At 53.0% G+C, this 20,902-nt stretch overlaps 3 protein-coding genes across 5 annotated transcripts in view; 1 reads left to right on the top strand and 2 right to left on the bottom strand.

Moving 5' to 3' along the window:
• Positions 1 to 1,091: 1,091 nt before the first annotated feature.
• On the bottom strand, positions 1,092 to 11,341 carry MMP14 (matrix metallopeptidase 14). Of its 2 annotated transcripts, none has more exons than XM_074365816.1 (10): positions 10,967 to 11,341; positions 6,854 to 7,002; positions 6,475 to 6,597; positions 5,793 to 6,100; positions 5,087 to 5,252; positions 4,617 to 4,773; positions 4,315 to 4,453; positions 4,032 to 4,182; positions 3,432 to 3,547; positions 1,092 to 3,163 (listed from the first exon to the last, which is right to left on the bottom strand). In XM_074365816.1, the coding sequence occupies exons 1-10, from the start codon at positions 11,069 to 11,071 to the stop codon at positions 2,832 to 2,834; spliced, it is 1,746 nt and encodes a 581-aa protein (XP_074221917.1). In that variant the 5' UTR covers positions 11,072 to 11,341; the 3' UTR covers positions 1,092 to 2,831. The 2 variants fall into 2 exon arrangements, with proteins under 2 accessions (XP_074221917.1, XP_074221916.1); XM_074365815.1 differs by having other exon boundaries at positions 4,617 to 4,777; positions 5,091 to 5,252; positions 10,967 to 11,340.
• A 1,537-nt stretch (positions 11,342 to 12,878) lies between these two features.
• On the bottom strand, positions 12,879 to 16,376 carry MRPL52 (mitochondrial ribosomal protein L52). 2 transcript variants are annotated; one of them, XM_010954700.3, is made up of 5 exons: positions 16,256 to 16,376; positions 16,093 to 16,150; positions 15,951 to 16,018; positions 13,800 to 13,864; positions 12,879 to 13,435 (listed from the first exon to the last, which is right to left on the bottom strand). In XM_010954700.3, the coding sequence occupies exons 1-5, from the start codon at positions 16,359 to 16,361 to the stop codon at positions 13,283 to 13,285; spliced, it is 450 nt and encodes a 149-aa protein (XP_010953002.3). In that variant the 5' UTR covers positions 16,362 to 16,376; the 3' UTR covers positions 12,879 to 13,282. The 2 variants fall into 2 exon arrangements, with proteins under 2 accessions (XP_010953002.3, XP_010953001.3); XM_010954699.3 differs by having other exon boundaries at positions 16,093 to 16,153.
• Positions 16,377 to 20,501: 4,125 nt separating this feature from the next.
• The window catches only part of SLC7A7 (solute carrier family 7 member 7), a 31,990-nt gene continuing 31,589 nt past the window's right edge, over positions 20,502 to 20,902 (top strand). Inside the window, exon 1 of the mRNA XM_045516492.2 lies at positions 20,502 to 20,623. The gene's annotated coding sequence lies outside the window, so the exon portion shown is untranslated. The remainder of the gene's footprint in view (positions 20,624 to 20,902) is intronic.

Below are 20,902 nucleotides of genomic sequence, written 5' to 3' on the forward strand. Positions count from 1 at the left end.
CCCGCACGGGCCCCACCACCCCCAGACGCCCGCCCCTGACTTCCCTGAGCCAGCTTCTCAGGGTCCCCATCCCCTCTGGTGAGGGTGGCAGGGAGGTGGTGTCCAACTCCACTGAGACACACAGGCCTTGCCAAACAGCTGTTGGCAGGAGAGGCACAGGAGGCCAGGCATAGGGTCAGGGTTGCTGGCTGGCAGGAAGGTGGGGTACCCCTTCTGCCAAAGCAATCACACCAGCCAGCCCTGAATAGCAGCTGGATAGAACGCCTGGCTTAGGTGGGGCCGGGACTCCTGGAGGCAGGCCGGGGAGAGGGCCTGGGCTGGAGCCTGGGGAGGGCTGGGCTGAGGCAGGAAGGGAAGGAGGGAAGAAAGAGGGCTGCTCCCCTCCAGCTGAGCTGACTCAGCAACTGAGTGATTCCTCCCTCCAGGCTGGTTTGGAAGAAGGGTGGGTCGACAGCCTGGGAACCCTGTCTAGGGCAGCAATTTCTAAGGAAAGGAGAAGGCAGAGCAATGTCATTCTGTCCTTCTGACCTGATCACCCTGCCTTTCCTGGGCAATTGTGGTGAGACCCGTTTGGCCAGAGGCAAGCTGCTTCTAACTGGCCCATGGGGCAACCTCTTCCTTTCCCCTCTGTTCTTTCTGCCCCTGAAAGGGAGCCCCAGGCCTGGGAGAGGGCTGGGGAGAAGTGCCTGCCCCCTGAGCCTGAGGCTGATGGTGATGGGGGATTTCCCCAGCAGCCAGCACGAGGCCTGAGGAACTGGAGCATCTGCGGCTGGGTCACACGACAGGGTAACGCAATTTAGGAAGATTTTCCGAGTGGCCCCAGCTTGGCCACTTCCTCTTGCCTTTGCAGTCCTGGGCCTCTTAGGCCAGGTTGAGAGAGAGCAGCTAGCTGGGCTCTGTGGACCACTCTTCTGCCCCCAGGAAGGATGCCCTCCTCCCCAACTCTGGACTATGGATCCCTTTCGTCCACCAATAAATATATTCCTTTACGAAAAATACCAAAATCCCACCTCACTGAAAACCCTGCATGGCCCTCCTGCTTTCCATCCCCCTTGTAGCCACATCCCAGGCACACAAACTGCAGCCACACAAAGAATGTGAAATGGTTTATTCTTCGTGGAAAGGTTGAACAAGGTCAAAAATGTCCTTAGAGGGCACTGACCCAGCCCCGCCCTGCAGGTTCCTGGGGTCGGATGCCTCTGCCCCCCACCCCCACCCCTCCCCATGCCCCTTGTTAACAAAAAGGAACGATTTGAAGGGAATTCATATATAATAATTATAATAAAAATATACATTAAACAAAACAAAAAAAAAACCCCAAACAAGACAACTTTAGCCGAACTGCCAGCACCGTTCACCCCATTTCTCCCACCCCCTGCCCCCCCACCCCTGACATCCCTCTCCTCTCACTGCCCCCCCCCCCCAGGGTGTCTCAATCTCCCAAGTCTCCAGTACCATGACCACCTTCAGTGGCCGAAGGAGACTACAAATGTGTGGGCTGGGGGAGGGGGGAGGGTGGGGGGCAGGACACCTGTAGGCTGGGCTGAGGGGCAGGGGGCATCAGGAAGTGAGGGGCTAACCTGACAAGAGATGCCCAGGCACCTGCCCCTTCTCAGAGGCTGGCTGAGGCAGGCTGATCCTCAGCTCCCTAACTAGGTGGCCGCTCCCACTTAGGTCCCAAGTCTCCAGCCCCCAGATGTGTGTGCCCTCTCTGCTCCTTTCTTGGGCTCCCTGTCTTCCCCTCTCTGCTGTCTGATCGAAGCAAGGGCACCAAGGAGGAGCAGGTGTGCCTTTCTCAGGCCCTTCCTGAGAGCTCCAATAAAATGTGCCCTCCCCTGGGAACCACAGCCCACCCTGTGGTGTCCCTGGTGGCTTAGCCTGCCAGGCTCCCAGCTGTCCACTCCTGCTTCCCCTCCCTGGTTTGCCTTTTGGTCCTGTCCTGTCCCTTCTGACTGCTCTGCCCATGGGTCCCTACCCCAGCTGCCTGCATTTGAGCAAGTTTCTTTCTCTGGGGCCTCCAGGCTCACCCCCAGGGCTCCGGGCCAAGTCTCTCTCCTTGGCCCCACCCCACCTCGTAGCTGCACCCCCTGGTCTCAGCTCTAGAAACCCTGACCTCCCCATTCGAGGCTAACGTTTGGGAGGGCGGGGCTGTCAAGGGTTTCTGCAGCCCCAGGTTAGTCCTTAATGGCTCAGGCTCCTTCTGTGGATGTTCTCAGGGGCAGGTGGGGCAGAGGCAGACCTGTGGGGAGAGGACTCACCCTCTCTGAGCTTTCCTCCCAAGGTCTTAGGGCGGCTGTGCAGCTCCCACCCCCTCACTCTCTCAGGGTCTCCCCGCCACAACAAGATTAGGTTTCTTTTAGCAGGAAAGAGTTGTGGGAGGCTGCCAATTGGGTACACCTGGGGGCTTGTGGGGCTGGAGAGCCCAGAGCCTCCTGAGGTCAGAGTTCAGAGGTTAAAGGTATGTCAGGGAATGGAAAAGGAGCAGATGACCCCATTTGACCTTTACCAGCGAGGTCTGAGGTTCCTGCCTTCAAGTGCAGAGCCAAGACATTCAGATGGGGCTGAACGTACATCAAGCCACGGGGCCCCTGAGGGGCAGGGGTTGGAAGGGCGGCCCCTGCTCAGCCCCCAGGGGACCCGTCTAGGGAAGAAGCAATGCCAGCGTGGAGGGTGGGAGAGGCCAGTCACGGGACAGAGAAGAAGGGAGGTGGGGGGTGGGGGTGGGGGGAGGGGCTCGGGACGGGTGGGAACAGCCCACCCACCACCACCTGCTGCCACTGGCTTTCAGAGGCAAAGTCCTCGTGGTAGGAGTGGGCGGGCGGCAGTGGGGGTCAGACCTTGTCCAGCAGGGAGCGCTGGCAATACAGCAGCCGCTTGGGGGTCCCGTGGCGTCTGAAGAATAAGACAGCGAGGCCCACCACCAGCACCAAGAGCAGCAGCAGCACAGGCAGCACCACAGCGGCTGCGCTCACTGCCCCGCTGCCCTCCTCGTCCACCTCGATGATGATGACCTCGGTCTCCTCCTCAGTCCCCTCATCCGGCCGGCCCCCGGACGGGCAGCCCATCCAGTCCCGCAGGGCTGACTTGGGGTAGCCCGGCTCGACCTTCAGCTTCTGGTTGTTAAATTTCCAGTATTTGTTCCCCTTGTAGAAGTAAGTGAAGACTGCAGGGTCGGCAAGAAGGTGGCACGGAAGGCAAGAGGCGGGGGCAGCGTCCGGGAGACAAGAGTGGAGAAGGACAGAAGAAAACCTGTCAGTGTGCGAGCCAGCTGAGTTAATCCCCTCGCCCTTCTGAACATCAGTTTGCTCAGCTGTAAAAGCAGGTAATTCTAGCACCAGGTGGAGGGAGTCTGCCCGATACTCTCCATCCTTCCTGCTCTTAAGTCCCTGTTCCCAACCTCCCCTCACGGACACCTCCCGTGCTCCTCTCACCTTCATCGCTGCCCATGAATGACCCTCTGGGAGACTCAGGGATTCCTTCCCAGACCTTGATGTTTTTGGGGTACTCGCTGTCCACGGCCCTGAGCTCCTCATTGAAACGGTAGTACCTGGGAGACAGGAGGAGAAGGGAAGTGGGTGGATGCCAAGCATGTCCTCAGAGGGGAGTGGGACCCAGGACTGAATTCACCAGTGAGCAAAGGGTGGCAGTGGACAGGGAGGGGGACTGAGGTTTTGAGTAATAAGGGCCTGAAGCTGAAAGCAGCGGAAGGTGGGGGTGGAGGGGTGGAAGGGAGGGCCCAGGCTGCAAGGAGCCACCAGCAGCCCTTAATGACAGTGCCGGCAGCTGGGGCAGAGGCACAGTGCTGGGGGCAGGAGGCGTCAAATGACCAGGTCTGAAATGGTGACCCGGTCATATCCCACTCACTCAGCACCTAGTGGAGGCTGCCCATTGCTAGGCAACAGCAGAAGCTCAGCCAGCTCCCTTCTTCAGGGAAACATCCCAGGGGGAAAGTGGGTCTTCCTCCAGAATTAAGGGAATCTGGTGGTGGTGTCTGAGGAGGGAGGACTGGGGTCAAGGGGCTGAGGTCTTACTTGTTTCCTCGGAAGAAATAGGTCTTTCCATTGGGCATCCAGAAGAGAGCAGCATCAATTTTGTCAGTAGGCAGTCCTCGGCCCAGCTCCTTAATGTGCTTGGGGTAGCCAGGCTCCAGGGAAGCTTCGTCGAACACCCAGTGCTTGTCTCCTGGGGTTGGAGGGGGAAGGGCAGGGTTGGGGTTCCACCTGGGCTCTAGGGTCCTTGGAGGAGTCAAGTGGAATCTGCTCCTCCAGGGAGACCCTCCCCTCACCCAAAGACTAAGGCAGAATGTCTGGTTACCTTTGAAGAAGACAAACTTGCCATCCTTCCTCTCATAGGCAGTGTTGATGGATGCGGGCAGGCCCCGCCAGAACTGGCCAATGGGCATGGGGTATCCATCCATCACCTGGTTTTTCCTCACCCGCCAGAACCAGCGCTCCTGGGAGGCAGTTCATTATGTCTTGTAGCTTAGTCCTCCAGCTCAGTCCCCAAAGCTCCCCCTGCCTCAGTTTTAGTATTTAGTCCTCCTGCTGCTGTTTCCACCCAGCCTCCCAGCCAGAGAGCCCTTCTGTCCCCTAGACCAGCCCACTTCTTCCTCTCACCTTGAAGACAAACATTTCCCCTCGGAGCATGGCCACGGTGTCAAAGTTCCCGTCACAGATGTTGGGCCCATAGGTGGGGTTTTTGGGCTTATCAGGGACAGAGGGCCTGGAGGTGGTCCTGGGTTGAGGGGGCATCTTGGTGGGGAACCCTGACTCACTCCCTGGGGCAGAGAACATGAAGGGCACTTCAGACTTGGTGGCAGAGTTGGAGGAAGGAATAGACATAGGGGCAGATGACACCTTTCTAAAGGTGTGGAAGGACCTTTGGGGGAGGGGAGGCTGAAGCAATCAACTGGGGAAGGACAGAAAAGATGGGATCAAAGGTGGGAGTGGATGGGGCAGGGGCAGGTGGGGAGGGGGTGTGGGGGAAGTGGGGGTTACTGCAGGGCATGAGGGAGGGGAGAATGCACAGGCCTGAGAGACCAGGAAGGGATAAGGAGCAGAAAGGAGCAGATGTGGGTGCAGAATACTTGCCATAAAGTTGCTGGATGCCCCGGCGGTCATCATCAGGCAGCACAAAGTTCTCCGTGTCCATCCACTGGTAAAAGGGCGCCATGATGGCCGAAGGGTCATTGGAATGCTCAAGACCCAGAGCATGGCCCAGCTCGTGCACAGCCACCAGGAAGATGTCATTCCCTGGAGGGATGGGGATGGGTATGATGGCAGCCTGGGTCCTGTCCCTCAGACCCCTGCTTCCCCACCAAAAGCTTCAGGTTCACACTGAAGTCTGCCTGCCATCTTTTCCACCTAAAGCGACCAAATCCTAAGGTCCAGACTCATATTTGGCAGCCGGGGCACAACGCCAGTCATCAGCTCTCCTGGGTGGAGGTGAGAGAGTGTTCTGGGGCTGGAGCCCAGTCCCAGCAAGAGTTAGGGTAAAGGAAGCTAAGGCCCTGCGTGGGCCCCAGTTTCTCCCAGGAGCCGGCCATAGCATTTGCCTGGAAAAGTGGATGATGCGGAAGCTTTGAAGTCTTTGGCTAAGAAGTCAGTTATTGGGTGAGAGAAGGGACCAGATGTAAATAGCTCAGGACAGGATTCCTGCTTTCATTGGAAGTCAGACCAGGAGATTTTTGTGGTTCCCCCAAAGCCTTGAGACTTGGGCAGGAGGCTGGAGAACCCCGTACAAATGACTATGGACTGTCTCAGGGATAAGAATCCCAGGGCTACCTCACTCACCATTCAGATCCTCATTTCGGACGGTCCAGGGCTCGGCAGAGTCAAAGTGGGTGTCCCCGCCAATGTTGGGGCCTGGGAAGTAGGCGTGGGCCAGGAAGCCACCCTCACCATCGAAGGGTGTGCTGTCACCATGGAAACCCTCAGCAAAGAAGATCATGATGTCAGCCTGCTTCTCGTGGCCCTCACGGATGTAGGCATAGGGAACCTCTCGGAAGCGCAGCGGCGTGGCACTCTCCCACACGCGGAATGCCTTGCGGATGGCCTCGAATGTGGCGTACTCGCCCACCTTGGGGGTGTAGTTCTGGATGCTGAGGTCCAGCCACGTGGGGAGAGGATAGGAGTGTGTTAGGATAACAAGAGGCACAACTCTCCTTCCCTGGACTCTCCCAGGTTTGACCGAACCACCCAGCCACCTTTGTCTGACCCAGCTCTTCCTGCCGCCTCACAATGCCTCTGCCCCAAGAACTGAGGGCCCAGGGGACCTTCAGGCTTTGGCCTTCTAGCCCTGGGGTACACCCTCCACAGGCTGCATCTCTCTAGGATTACAGCCATTTTCCTCCCTACTCCCAAGGAGGCTTCCCAGGAACAAGGTGAGTAGGGCAGGGGGCCTCTGAGTCTCTAAGCACAACTGAGAGGGAAGGGGAACCCGATGTGAGAAAGGCCACTTGCCTGTTGGACTCACCAGAAAGTGATCTCATTATGCTGCCATTTGAGGCCCTGGATGGCATAGCGCTTCCTTCGCACATTGGCCTTGATCTCAGCCCCAAACTTGTCTGGAACACCGCAGCGGGGGCGCCTCATGGCCCTGGGGTGGGTTGGGGTATGAGGATTGTGGTCAGGAGAGTGTGTGAAAGAGAAAGGGCTTCAGAAGAGAGGGGGACTGCCGGGCCCCACGGTCACTGTGGGGAAGAGCCAAGGTCAGGAGGTCCGGGTGAACAGGAGAGGGTGAGGAGCAGCTGGTGGGAACGCGGAAGGGGGCGGAATTCAGGCGGCAACCTCTCTGGTGCATGGTGTCGTGTCGGTGGATGCTGGCAGAATTCCTGCCGGGGTCTAGCACTTACTTCATGGTGTCTGCATCAGCCTTGCCTGTCACTCGCAGACCGTAGAACCTCTGCATGGCAGCGATGGCCGCTGAGAGTGACTGGGGCGAGCGCTGTGTGTGGGTACGCAGGTCCCCGGGGGGCAGGTAGCCATACTGCTGCAGCCAGGCCTGTAGGGAAAGGGATGTGGCTTGGAGCAGCCCCACCTGGCCCCAGAGGACCCTCTGCCTCCTCATGGCACCTGGAGCACACTCTTGGCTTGGTGTGGAAAGGGCAATGAGCTTCCAGCCTGGCTCAGGCAGTAGGGCTGGAGGAACTCCCAGGCTGGACCCAAACTCTGGCCCAGGCCCTAGCATGGCTTATCCTCTTAGAGGGGCGGGGAGCCACAGCTTTGAGCCTTGGCTGTAAGTCCTCTGCTGGGAGCCCTGGTAGTTTGAGTTCTAGGATGTCTTCTCTGAGCTGAGGTTCCTTCCAGCACTTTCGTTCTCTGTGTCAGTGTTCTTGTAAATACAGCATGTCCCACCAGAGGCTGGGTTGAGCCCATGGTGGCTGGAGAGGGGAGAGGCTGAGGGGACTCCATTCTGGGGCTTGGCATGAGGCCCTCCTGGGACAGGCATGCTGTGCCTCCAGGATCTTCACAGCCGAGATCTTTTCAGAAGGGATGGCAGAAAAGGAGCGAGGGCTCAGGCTGGCTGCTGACAGGGGAAGCTGGGGCCTTTGGAGGTGGTGGGAATGTGATCTAGCTGCAGAGCCAGGATCCTGCCACTGTCCCCATCCAAACAGCATCTGACCTAGGGCTTGGGACCTAAAGACTCACTTAAGGTTCTCAGTAGAGGGAATGGGAGATTGGGGTGGTGGTCAGGGTTAGTATTTTATTGAGTATTTTGGCAACTGTAGGTTATTTCAGGTATGTTGTGAATTGTTCATAACATAAAGGCTGGCATACTGCCTGTAGGTAAAGCTAGGTTTCTGGCGTTTGATTGAAAGGTATACACACACTGCAAAGCCCTGTTGAGGAAAAAGTCAGCCTTTATTGTAAGAACAATGGTGTCTTTTCCTAAAGCCTGAAAAGTAAAACGAGACAAGTTATAAATGGAATATGAGCATCCTGGGATCCTCCTATGGGGAAATACTACCCAGACAGCTCTGCTCCCTGCTCCAGCTTTACCTTCTGAAGGAGTCCAGAGGGGACTGCAGGGTGCCTGGGAGGGGAGCTTGGAACACAGAGGGGTGCTGCATCCCCTAGGTCATTAGGTTGGCTCTCCATGTCACCCTTCACCGCCAGGCCCAGGCCCCGGCTCTGGTTGTGGAGCCGTGCTCTTGCATTGGGGCTGGGGGTGATTCAGGAGCAGCTGACTGGGGACCTGAGCCCGCAGGGGCAAGAATTGCAACATGGTTCTGGGAAGTGATCCCCCAAGGCTGATGACGGGTGTTAGGGCCCAAGATGTAAACAACACAGCCTCTCCTCAGCCAACAGGCCTGGCCAGAACAACCCTAGCACCACCCGGCTCAGAGAGCCCCTCCTTGGGGGGTTGGGGAGCGGGGAGGGGAAGTTTAACCTCTGGTATACCAGAGTGCAGCAAAGCAGGCTGCTCCTGTCCTGGGCTGCTCTCCCAGGAGCTCTAAACTTGCTCTGACCCGCACTGGCTGATGCCACAGCTTGTGCCTGCAGGAGGCCTGCTGTGGCCTGTGCCCAACTACGCAGGCAACTCCCTTTGCCCCTGCCTCACCTGTAGGGTAGTCACACCCCAGGCTTATGACCTCTGCTGGGGGAGCAGCTGCTTCAGCTCTGGGAAAGGATGGGAGTGGCCTGCTGCTGGAGCTGGAAGTCAGGGGGAGTGAGGTCAGGCCCTCAGCTCTCAGGGGGTAAAGCTGAAGGGAATTCTCCTAGGGCAGGATGACAGGAGGGACAGTGGCGGAGAGGTAGGGAGAATCCATATCCGGGAGCTCTGGGATAAATCCCTCTTCTGGATGAGTCTTTCAAGAAGGTAGGCAGATCTAAATACTCACACCCACAACCTCCACTTCATATCCAATAGAGAAAGGTGGAGACTTAGTCAAGTAAAGGAGTCAAGAGAGCCACAAGTCCTGGAAAGGAAGTGCTCCCATTCCTCTCCTCCTCCCAGGCCTAGGCTCTGAGCAAAGCAAGAACCACAGAGGAGACGATGAGGTTGGAACCACAGAAGAGAGGACTCTTGTGTCTGCGGCTGAGTGGGGGAAGGGCTGAGTGCCAGACAGGCCAAGGGGAGGAGAGGGCTGCCCGGGAGCTGGTGCAGGACTCTGGAGGCCTGGTGGGAGGGAGCTGGCTCCCTGAGGCCTGGGCAACCCCAGCTCTCCCTCTAGACTGGCCTGGAGAGGGAGCAACTATGTTGGGTCAGAGAACTCAGTCGGCCGGCTTTGTTGAGAAAACTGAGTGGTGCAAGATACTCCCCTAGGGGAAAGTCAAGGACAAGGAACCGCTCCCACTCCGAGGCCCACTCCTCCAGCCTGGGAGTCCTGGAGGGGATTGGGGGGAATCTCTGGCTTTTCCACAGGCCCTGGATCTGCCTGTTGGCCTGCTGGCTGTTGGCCTGCTCCTCCCTCCCTCCCTCTGCCTCCCACCCCTCCATGGCCCAGAAGCAAATGGTGGTTCTGGCACTGGGACTACCCATGACCCACTTAAAACAGAGCCAGGGCTGCTGCCCCTCCCCTAGGGGACCTAGTAGGGCAGGGAGGGAAGGAAGGCAGGGCAGGCAAAGTTGGCAGCAGGAAGCCCCCCAGAAGCCCAGGCTCCTTTTGTTAGGAGCTCTCCCCTCAGGCCTCTGATGAAGACTGCAGGCCTGGAAAGAGGATGCTGCCTCCTCCTCCTGGACGGTGTCAGGCTTAGCCCCTGGGCAGATTTTCACTCTCCCTGGTCACCCTCATTCCTTGGGCCACATGTTTCCTTTCAGCCTCAGATCCCTTCAGGACAGAGAGAGTGTGTTCCTTCTGGAGATGTTTCCTCCGGGGGTGGGACCAGGGCTGGGACCAGGAGCAAGGAAGCCAAGTCCAGATCCCCTCCCCCTGCTCCGGCCCTTCCCGGCCCCTCCCGACCGCACCCAGGCCCTGGCGGTGCTGAGTGGGTTGGAATGGCCCAAAATAAGAAGCTGATCAAATCCGTCTCCCACCTTCACCCCAAAATAAAAGAGAGACGAAAAACTTCCTCAGACAACTCCCACGCGGCTTCCGGGCCGGGTGGGCCACCGTCGGGGAATGGGTGGGGGGGCGCCCGAGTCAGTGGAGACATGTGCAGGCGCCCAGGGCCAGGCCCTCACCCCAGCTCCCCGGTACGACGCCCCCAGTATCCCTGCAATTAACATAAAAAAGCAATTAACAGAAAGAGCCTAAAGGCGCCGATGGGGGTGCGGAGGCCGGAGAGGAGGCGGCGGCCCAGCCGAGCCCCGTGCTCACAAGGAGAGCTTTGTGTGTCCGGAAACGCGGGCCAGGGCGCCAGCGCCGGGACCCTCGACGCCAGGGCTCCAGGCCGGGACACGGAGGGTCCTCTCGGGGAGGCAGGGATGCGCTGAGGGCCGAGCCCGCTCCGCTGCCCACCCCCGACCCCACCTGGCCTCGGGTGCGTCCGGGGAGGGCCGGGACCGCCCGGGAGGCGGCAGCGGCGGCTGCAGCGTGGGGGGCCACCGGGCCCTCCCGGCCGCCCGAGCGCTGGCGAGCGCCGGCGGGAGAGCGCTGGCGAGCTGGAAAGTTGAAGAAACAACAAACTCTCGTACATGACAAGAAACCAGGACAGCGCGGGGTCTGAGCGGAGTCCAAATATTTATCAGGCTCCCGACTGGTTCCAGAGCTGAGCTCAGAGCCCAGGGGAACTGGGGAGGGGTGGGGAGTGGGCCCCAGCTAGAAAATTCTTCCACGGAAAGGAATGGGAAAGAAAGTCGGCGGCGTGTTGGGGGTGGAGGGGTTAGTTGGAGGAGGCAAAAGTCGGATCGACTTGGAAGTTTGAAGATGAGGAGGGAAAGGAAAGGAAGGGGGATCCTGCAGGCCGAGGCATCCAAGACCCCGAGAGCCCTCCTCTCCGAATGGGGGCTGTCCCCTTGGAGACCCCCGGGCTCGCCTCCCCGGCGGGCGCGACTCCGGGCAGGGCCGGAGGAGCTCACTTACTTCGGGGCTGAAGCTGCTTTGGGCAGAGCTGAGGGAGGCGAGCGCGGAGGCGAGCGTGAGCAGGGGGAGCAGCAGACTGCGAGCACGTCGTGGGGCGGGAGACATGGTCCGCGACCGTCCGGGCCGCCGGGCCGTGCGGGCTCCGCGGCGGGGCCCAAGCCCTGGGGTCGCGCCGCCACTCCCTCGGGCGCCTTTGTCTTCGGGAGGCACTGAATTTGGATTCCTAGAGCGCTGTCAGCTTGGAGATGAAGGGGTTGTTCTTGAAAGCGCCTGTTTGCTCGTCCCCTCTTTTCCGTTTTTTGATCTTTCTTCTGCTTAGTCGGCGAACTGCATCGCGAGCCCTCTCGCTCTCTTTCTGGTCCCTCCCTTCTCCCACAGCCTCCCTCCGCCCCCGCCCCAATGCCCTCCTTTCCCGGTGCGGACGTGGTTGTTTCTGAATCCAATTACAGCCAAGAGCCGGGGGGAAAAAAAAAAAAACCTAAGTTGCCTTTCTGTGGTGGAGGCTGCCATCTGCAGGGTTGAGGCCACAGCTGAGAGCGGGGGGCTGTGGGGGGACTCAGGGGACGGGATGTGGGAGACTTTCTCCCACTAAGCATATTTTGAGTGGCTTGATTCCTCTGGGATTCAGCGTTTGTCTCACCTCCGTGGGAAGTACTGTGAGGTTCAGTGGCTGGTGCAAATAAGGAGCTCAGAGTCTGGGATGGTGGTGGGGGCTCTTCCCTGTCAAGAAACCCGCTTTGAGGGGTCATCAGCTGGGACCTGCGGCTCAACCATATTGAAATTTTTGGCCCCTATTCTTGACAATCACCTCTGTCTCTCTCCTGCCAAAGAAATGTAACAGTAAAAAAACTCAACCCCCCACTGACAAATCCCACCACCACACTGGATCTGGGACTCCTGTTCTTGGAGAAATACAAATGTGCTCCCTTCATTGGGAGCACAATCTGCTGCTCCTTAAACTAGAACTCCCTGGGGAGGAACGGAGTGTGAAACCATGGAATCTGGCAAAAGGCAAATCAAGTTTGGTGAAATTGCTAAAAAAACAGAGAATGGGAGTTAGGACTGTGGAGCTTAGTTCACCTCAACACCGGAAAAGGAGGCAATCTCTTAAAGAGTATAATCTCCTCCTTCAGGGACTGACTAGACTCTGAGAACAAAAGGTGGAGGTATGCAGGGAAGGGGGAGGGCAGGCTAGAGCTGGCATGGCAGTGGGAAAGGGAGACAGATAAGAGGCTGAGGGCTAGATCTGGAAAAGCAACACAACAGAAGCAGGAAAAGTGTGGGAGACAGAAAACTCGACCATCAGCGAAATCTAAGATCCAAGAATTGCACTGGTCAGCGAGAGAGGAAGGCGGTAGTGGGGGGAAGAAGGGAGGGAAAGAAACAAGGGAAGGAATAAAGGAGGCTGGACAGAAATTAGGTGAGGTAGAAAGTTACAGAAATCCTAGAGATCTAGGAACTATCACATATCTGTGGCAGAAGAATGCAAGAAAAGTCTGTTGCTCTGTATTGTAATGGGAACAAAGGTCCTTTCCCCCCCTAGAATCCACGGGAGGAGCCATGATCAATAAAATGGAAGATTTCCCCAGGGCCTGTGCAGCTATCGGGTTTGTGGGAGGTATATGGTGGCTATTAGATACCTCTTCCACAGTGACTGTTTGGGGGCTGAGCACCTCAGGGCTCCCCTACACAAATGGGGGTCGGGAAGTGCACGCCTCTCTCCAACCAACCTCTGGAATTCAGTCAGAACCACAGAAACTGCAGGATCCAACTCTGTAGCAGAACATGCAACACCCAAGTCTGGTTCTTCTCATGTTAGCCTTTCCAGTGGGGGTATCCTCCTGGGCCACATATGGGCAGTTTAGGAAAACTGGTATCAGTTGCTTGCCAAGAAGTGGATCTCAGCTGGAAAACCTTTTTCATCAAAACATTTATTAAATACATAGCTGCATGTGGCCTGAGCTGTGTATGGGCTGTTAAAGGCTTAGGTGCCTGGCTAAAACCAGGAAACCTGTTGCCCCCTTTTCATGTTCGCAGAGCAGCTCCTGCTCATAGCTGGGCCAGTCCTATGGCCTACAAAAGAGGGGATAAATATCCCAGAGCAAGATTTCGCTGAACTGGAATAGAGCCAGGGGTGAGAGCACTGAGCCAACCCTTCCAGGCAGTGATCTTACAGGCTGTTCTTCCTGGTGTCCATACTTTTTGCTCTGAAGACAGATGGGGCACATAAAGGCTTTCTTCTGGCTGGGATGATGCATCTAGGTGATAGAAAAGAAAGCCAGAGAGAAGCTGCGGAAGGGAGACAAGAGCTGCTTTTTACTGACTTGGTTGTGGCTTCTGCAGTAGAGCCCCTTTGGGTTTAAGAGCATTCTTCTGCTTCCTTTCTTCTTCCTGCAACTTCTCCTGCTGCCTGCGCTGCCATGCCTGTAATCCAGCATCCATTTCCTGTGACAGCAGTACAACTCGTCTCTGAAACAGACAGGAAAACAGTGTGGATAACATCTGGGGCTTGGGTGCTGCACCATATATCCTTTCATTCACAGATCAAAGCCAGAGGTTTCAGCTGGAAAATGACACTGTTGACTGGGGAAGGGGTGGGGCCAGGTCCGGGGCTAGGAAGCGGGAGGAAGGCAGCAAAATGTGTGTCTACTCCTGGTTCCTGCCCTAGGAGTGCCACGCTCTACCCCCCTTCTCACAGGACTGTTAAAACCTTTGCCTGGGAGTGAGGGGTATACATTAGTTTAGGTGCCAACATAGCTCAAGACAAATTACGATTTAATTTTCTCCCCCTAATTATACACAGGTTGCCCTGGCTGAGGCTCTAGCCACTCACTGCAAACTTTTCCCTTTGGGCTTTCCTTCGAAGCTGGCCTTTCATCGGAGGAGCGGGGCGGCCATCTGCAGATAGAAATGAGAGAAAAGGCAAGTGTTAGAGAGGGCCTGCAGTGTCCTAGGAAAGCGGCTGTGATAGGAAGGAGGGAAGAACCAATCTCCTCCCTTCCATTTCACACTTATTGTAGCTTAACTTAGAACACTTCCCTCATCTTTAAAGGTGAGGTATGCCAGAACCACCAAGAATAAGCCCCTAGGTATGTTCCTACTCTATTTTACTTGCCCCTCATTAGCTGGGAATTCCAGGTCCTTTGCAATGCTGAATCGCCTGTATTATCTTCAGAAACCCTCCACTCAAGCAATCTGATTACTGTTCTGCTCACCAGTAAGCCCTTGGTAAATTCCATCTCACTCCATAATGAAACACCTTCTTTTCCTTTCCTTCCAGCCTAATTCTCATCCTTAGGCCCACCTCAAGGCCTGTCCCAGAAATTCTTCTCTAACCTCTTAACTGTCAGTTCTCTTTTCTGAAAGAAGCACATATCCATCATTTACTATTCATCTATTTGCTTTGGGACATTTATTGTACTGTTGGTTGTTTTTAGCCATATTTAGCCACCTCAAATCCTTCTGGAAAGGGGCAGAGCACTGAATTATTATTTTATTTTTTAAAATGTCCATGCTTTGTTTTTCCAGCTAGACTTTAAGTTCTTTGGGATCAGGGACTGTATCCCTTGCTTTCACTGTCGTGCAGTGTAGACACATAACAAAAATTCAATAAATATCTGCTGACTCGCTGAAAAGATGCAGTATCTGACCTAAAGTAGTTTATAATGGAGACAAAAAGAACACTTACTTTCTACAGATGAAGAAAGAAAAAAAACCCCAAAAAACAAAACAAAACAAAAAACCCAAAAAGACAGACGGAAAACTGCCCAAAATTTTGAAAGCAAGACAAGTAAGATTACTTATCAGGAAAGGGAACCAATACTGTGTGTATCAGGTGCTTTACACCCGTCATTTCATTTTATCCTTACAAGAACCATACAAGATAGCTATTGTTCTTTTACAAATGTGGAAACTAAGAGATACAATTAAGGAACTTGTCCAAGACCACAAAGTTAGCAAGTAGGGAAGCCTAGATTAAGAATCAATTCCAGAGTCTTTCCACTATTTCCGTACTACTTCAAGGAGAATCAAGGCTTCCTACAGGAAGTAACAAGTAGAAAAAAATCTTCACCATCCTCTCAGCCACCAAGTATCTGATTAAGCAGGGTCATACTCATAGAATCTAATACTGGGGGAGGTACAGATCAATGGCAGAGTGCACGCCTAGCATGTATGAGGTCCTGGGTTCAATCCCCAGTATCTCCATTAAATAAACAAACAAACAAACAAATAAATAAATAAATAACGTAACGCAAGCCCCACCCCCCGGCAAAGAAAGAATCCAACATTCAGGTCTCTGTGTTGTTGAGGGTGGCTTGGACTCTGCTCAATTCTAGTCTTGGCTTTGCCATTACCTAGCTGTGTGCTCCCAGGCAATTCACTTCTGTAGGCCTCAATTTTCCCATCTGTGAACCTGAGTCCCATTGTTGTGAGGCGTGGCTTCAACTTTTCTAACATCCTTCCTTTCTAGGGAGAACATTTTCTGTTTTTCTTCCCCCTTTTTTCTTTTTTTTAAAGCAGAGGAAGAAACTTTTCTGAAGGGAGGCCGCCATCCTCAGTACTCACTCTTCTATGCCTCTCTCTGAGACGCTCATTTAGGCAGCCTTTCGAAGAGCTCTCCCTGCGCTTAGTAACAAAATCTCAACGATGTACTTACTTACCATAAAGAAGGGTGGTTCTCCCTAACTTAAAAAAAACCCAATGTCTCTCTTCGAGAAACGTAAAGTCTTGTCCCTCCCAGGACACCCCAAATCAGGATTATCTTCTGCGTATCCCCACAAGCCAAGAAGATCCTGTCTAGCTTTACTTTCCATAGTTTAATTTACAAAATAAACAACAGGATTTCTATTCCCAACTCCAAATATACAGTTCAACACGTTGTCCACTCAGACACACCCCCACCATGACACCATCCCCCTACTCCGTCCAGGGGCGTTCCCTCTAGGTGAAAATCTCCGAAGTAAACTGTCAGATCAGCGCTCACCCACGTAAGACCAGTCTGGGAGTTCCGTAAGGGTCCCGTAGCCGGAGGGGTTGGCAGCAAGGCCCTGCCTGGACGGAGAAAAAGTCTGGTGAGGATTCAGCCCAGCATCTGACCACCCAAATCCCCCCAGACCGGCACTCACTGGAGTCGCCACTGGCCGCCAGCCCGAGCCGCGGCGCCGCAATGCAGCCTCCGAACACCTGCTGGGAAAACAGGGCAGAGTTGGGAAAGAGGCCGTGCCGCCAGCTCTGGGGTCCCGGGCGAGCCCCCTACGAGCTCCCTACGCCGACCCTACACCCACTTACCGGAGAGCAATATACCCAAAGCTTCCATGCTGAGGCGGAGGAGCCGGAAGTGGGCGTGGCCTTTGGGGCCACGCGCGACGCTGCGGGGGAAGCCGGAAGCTGCCATCTTGAGTGTAATTTTCAATCAGGGGCCCCGCCATCTTGGCTTGTCGTACGGAATAGACAAAACTGCTTCCCGGGTTTTTTTGGGCGAGGACGGTTGTTCTGCGTTTGCATCTTCATTGGTGATTACAACCTGGGTGGAAGTCGCGTCCTCCCAGACTAAACTGTTTTAAATGGTCTCCCCTTCCCTCTTCTGGATCGCCCCGCATTGGTCTCTAGTCCTTTTAAATTTATTTCTAACTTTTATCTCAGTTGAGTAACATCCACGTGACCTCATTGTGTCTTCTGGCATCACTGTAATTTTTTCTTTTTCTTTTTTTTTTTTTACCAGCCTGAGTCAAATCAAGAGTGAATTAGAATATTTGGATTTCAGTTCTCACACTGATTAATCTAACAAAATTGAAGAGCTTATATGTGACAAGCACTGTATTCTGTGCAGGAGGTTCTGTGGAAACAAAGTAGACGTCAATTAGGATAGAGCTCCCAGTCTAAAGAGATACGACAATAATCAAATAATCACATACATTACTGTAATAATAATACAGCTGGGAAGGGAAGTTGGGGTTGTTTGGGAGCATATAATAGGAACTTGATCTGGAATAGGCCGTCAAAGAAGGCCTTCCTGAGGAAGAGATATTGGAGCTAAGATCACATTCCATTTTTATAAGAGCTATCACCATACGTTGTCTACTATAACCCTTGCAAAAACTTTGTGAGGTAGGTACTAGTCAGTGGCAAACCCAGATCCATGGCTGTTTCCCTCTTTTTTTTTTTAATCACTCACAGACATACTTTGTTTAATTGCACTTTGCAGGTACTGCATTTTTTACAAATGGAAGGTTTGTAGCAACCTTACACGGAGGAAGTTTATCAGTGCCAATTTTTTAAGCAGCATTTGCTCACTTGGTTTCTCTGTCACACTTTGATAATTCTCAAAATATTTCAAGCTTTGGCAATATTATTATATTTGTTATGGTGTTCTGTGATCAGTGATCTTTGATGTTACTACTGTAATTGTTTCAGCACTTTTTAGCAATAAAGTATTTTTAAATTAAGGTATGTACTTTTTCTTAGACATAGTGCTATTGCACACTTAATAGACTACAGTATGGTGTAAACATAACTTTTATAGGTACTGGGAAACTGAAAAATTGGTGAGGCTCACTTTATTGCAGTATTTACTTTATTGCAGTGGTCTGGAACCCAACCTGCAGTATCTCCGAGGTATGCCTGTACTTGCTTTGGGGAAGTAATTTATCCAAAATGTCTTTATTTTTCTTTAATTTTAAATTTTAATTTTTTTCCAGTTTTTTGGTAGGGAGGGGAGATAGTTTTATTTATTTGTTTATGAGCTGGTACTGGGGATTGAACCCAGGACCCCGTGCATGCTAAACATGCACTCTACCACTTGAGCTATACCCTCGCCCCTTATCCTTAATTTCTTCATTAAAAAAAAAGCTTAGTATATCACATTTATGAAAACATTTCAAGAATGATAAGGTAAGTGAAAGTGTTTTATAGACAGTGAAGCTCCTACAAAAGTAGCCATTACTGTGTGCTAGGCTAGACACTTAAACATATGCTGACTGGGGGAACCTGAGGGAGGGGTGTAATGGCCTATCTGGAAGTTTATCATTTCCTTCTGCAAGTTTTTCCACAGGAGGTGGCTCTGAGCTGTGCTTTGAAAGAGGGGAAGGGTGGATCCTGGTTTAAGAAGTAAAAGCAGCTGTTTCGAAAACAATAAGAATGGTACAGGCAAGGGCTGAAATAGAAGAAGGGATGAGAATAAGAGTCTTGGCTATAAGCCAACAGATGGACCCAAAAAACTAAGCAAGGGAAGTAAGACCGAAAGAGTACTATTACCATTTTACACTTGTACACTTAATTTCCACTTATCAAAACATTTCTGTATAAATGATACAAAACACCTCTATATAAATTTTCATAATAAACCTGTAAAGTAGATAAGACAGTCCAGGAAGCAATCACTGTACAGATTGCTTGTAATTTTCAGAGATCAGGACATTGAATCAAAATGTAGCTGTGGATTTATTACTTTACAGTTGTAATAACAACTGAGTGACACTTTTCCCAAGCAAGGCTCCATGTGCCTTTGGCTGGTTCTGAGATAGACAGCTGAAGTAGACAGCACTGCAATCCCGTTACATAATTTACAGTTGGAGGATCAAGAAGTAAAAGCCAAGGGCTGGAAAAATAACCTCATTGTCAACATTCAAGATTGACAGCAAAGATGACAGGCTGGCACTACCACCACCACCACATAGAGGAGTTAAGCCAGCAACTCTCCTGTCTTCTAGTAGCTCACACACTGTGGGTGCAAAATCATAAAAAAGGCCACATGCATTAAGGTGAACTAGTTATGTGGACAATGTGAACTCCACACACAGAAGTGAACACATGCACTAATTTAATAGCTGTGGGAGTCAAGGAGCCAGAGCTGGAGGACTTTGAGGCAGGATGGGAAGCTTGATCTGGAACACTGGGAAATCTGGGAGGGGAAAGGTCTTTGGAAGGAAGACAAGTTCAGCCTTTGACGTGGTTAGAGTGATGTGGCAGGGGGACAATCCAAGGGTTGTAAATAGCAGGAAATACGGGTTAGGGTTTTGAGAGGGAGAGAGAAAGAGAACACTAGTGCTGACAGCTAACATCATCAGCATTCTCAGGGACCTCATGGAACACTGTTGTGGGGGAGGGGGTCTGGCACTTGGACAGCACTCCTCAATGACTTCATCAGACTCTGAGCCACAGGAAAGTGGCCTCATAATCTCCTAACTAAATGTCTTTCAATCTCTGGACTTCATCTGGCAAAGGCTGGAGTTAAGAACGGTGGGAAGCATCAGGAATCTGAGCTTCATGTCTTTTCCCTCTTACTTAAACTCCTTTGCCTCTCAAGGGCATCGTGGCCTGAATTTGGCTTTAACGTTTTGTTAGTCACTCATGTTTGGGTCCAACATATTTATTCAAATACCCTTCCGTTAGGTCTGTATATAGTAGTTTTTGTACAAGTGCACTGGGAAATTCGATGCTTTTTAAACTGTTGTGGTGAATAATGATGAGGTTGGAGAAACAACGTTAGTGAAACTGACTCTGGTAGCTAAATCTACCTCATTTTGCAACCTCTTCCCCTTTTTGCATATTTTGAATAAACTTTAAGATTGAAGAAGAGCAAACTATTTGGGAAGTGTCTTCTTTCACATTCCTTCATTACCTTCCACCTTAGGACAGCTCACTGATCAAGTGACTGTCACCTCAAATCACTGTCACTCCATGCAAGAACTGTGGGAACTGACAGCTATAAACCACCCACTCACATGATACATTGCTTTGGATATTATTTCCTTATTACTTGCATCATTTATTGTAACATATTCCTTTTCTTTTCCCATGGCTGTCAAATCCCTGCTCAATCAGTACAGGTTAAATTCTGTGTTAAATGACCCAGCTTCAAGATGGGTAAATTATGACCTTAGGCTACACTCTTTTCTTGTCTGGCAGCTGGGAAGTCTCTTAAACTGTGTGCCTTTCCACCAGACTGGTCTTGAAGGTGGGTGGTTCTTTGTGAATCTCTGCAGAGTGGCTTTAAAAGATGCCAAAGGTGGACTGTTCATAAGGTATACAAAAGGAAATTGTATTACAAGTCATCTTTTAAGTTTTTTTTTTAAATTGAAGTATAGTCAGTTTACAATGTTGTGTCAATTTCTGGTGTACGGCATAATAGTTCAGTCATCTTTTAGTTTTAAAATGTGGTGAAACATTTCCAGATCCCTTTCGAATTAGCTCAGCTCTCTTTTGTTGGGCCCAAGCTGCCACTAAGATTCTTCAGATGGAAGGTGCTTTGGGGACTCCAGCCTCCCGGGCACCCTCAGCCTGGACATTTTTGGTTAAGTGCTGCCTCCTGGCGGCGGCTCTACTGCACGACAGCTTCCTGGACCGGTGGAGACCACTTTCTTTAATTTGGCTTTCGAAGCTGATGCAACAGCTTCCCCGAGGGGGCGGAGAGTTCGGACGCCCTTCCCAGAGACCCCTCCCCTGGCTCCAAGCGGGCGCGTCTCCCTCCCTTCCCCCACGGGGCTTTGCGGTTCAGAGTCCCTCCGGAGTTTCAGCCGATAGCGTCTCGGGGCTGGAGGCGGGGTTGCCAGGGTCCGGGGCCCTAGCTCAAACCCCCGTCGGGCCGCCAGCTCGAGCTGGATTGGGAGGGAGGGAAGAGGAAGCTGAGCGTTCCTGGGGCGGAGGACGCATCTAAGGGTATCCGTGGTCATTTTCATTTCCCAAGGGCAGCGCAGCTGTACCTGAGCGAGGACAGGGCAGGGGAGCGGGTTGCTGGGCCGCTGGGTTCTCGGACCTTTGCGATCTTGGCCTCCACCCACCACAGCTCTTCTTCTAGCGCTTCCTGCAGCGCGGGGAGGGGCGGGGACTGCTTAACCAGGTGGAGGGAACGCAGGGATCCGGGTGAGGTGGGCTCCTGGTCCCCTAAGACAGAGCCCGGCTCGGCCTTCGCAGCCACACCTGGACATCAGGGACGAC

This window comes from Camelus bactrianus, chromosome 6 (assembly GCF_048773025.1).
Source record: "Camelus bactrianus isolate YW-2024 breed Bactrian camel chromosome 6, ASM4877302v1, whole genome shotgun sequence".
NCBI classification, from domain to species: Eukaryota; Metazoa; Chordata; class Mammalia; order Artiodactyla; family Camelidae; genus Camelus; species Camelus bactrianus.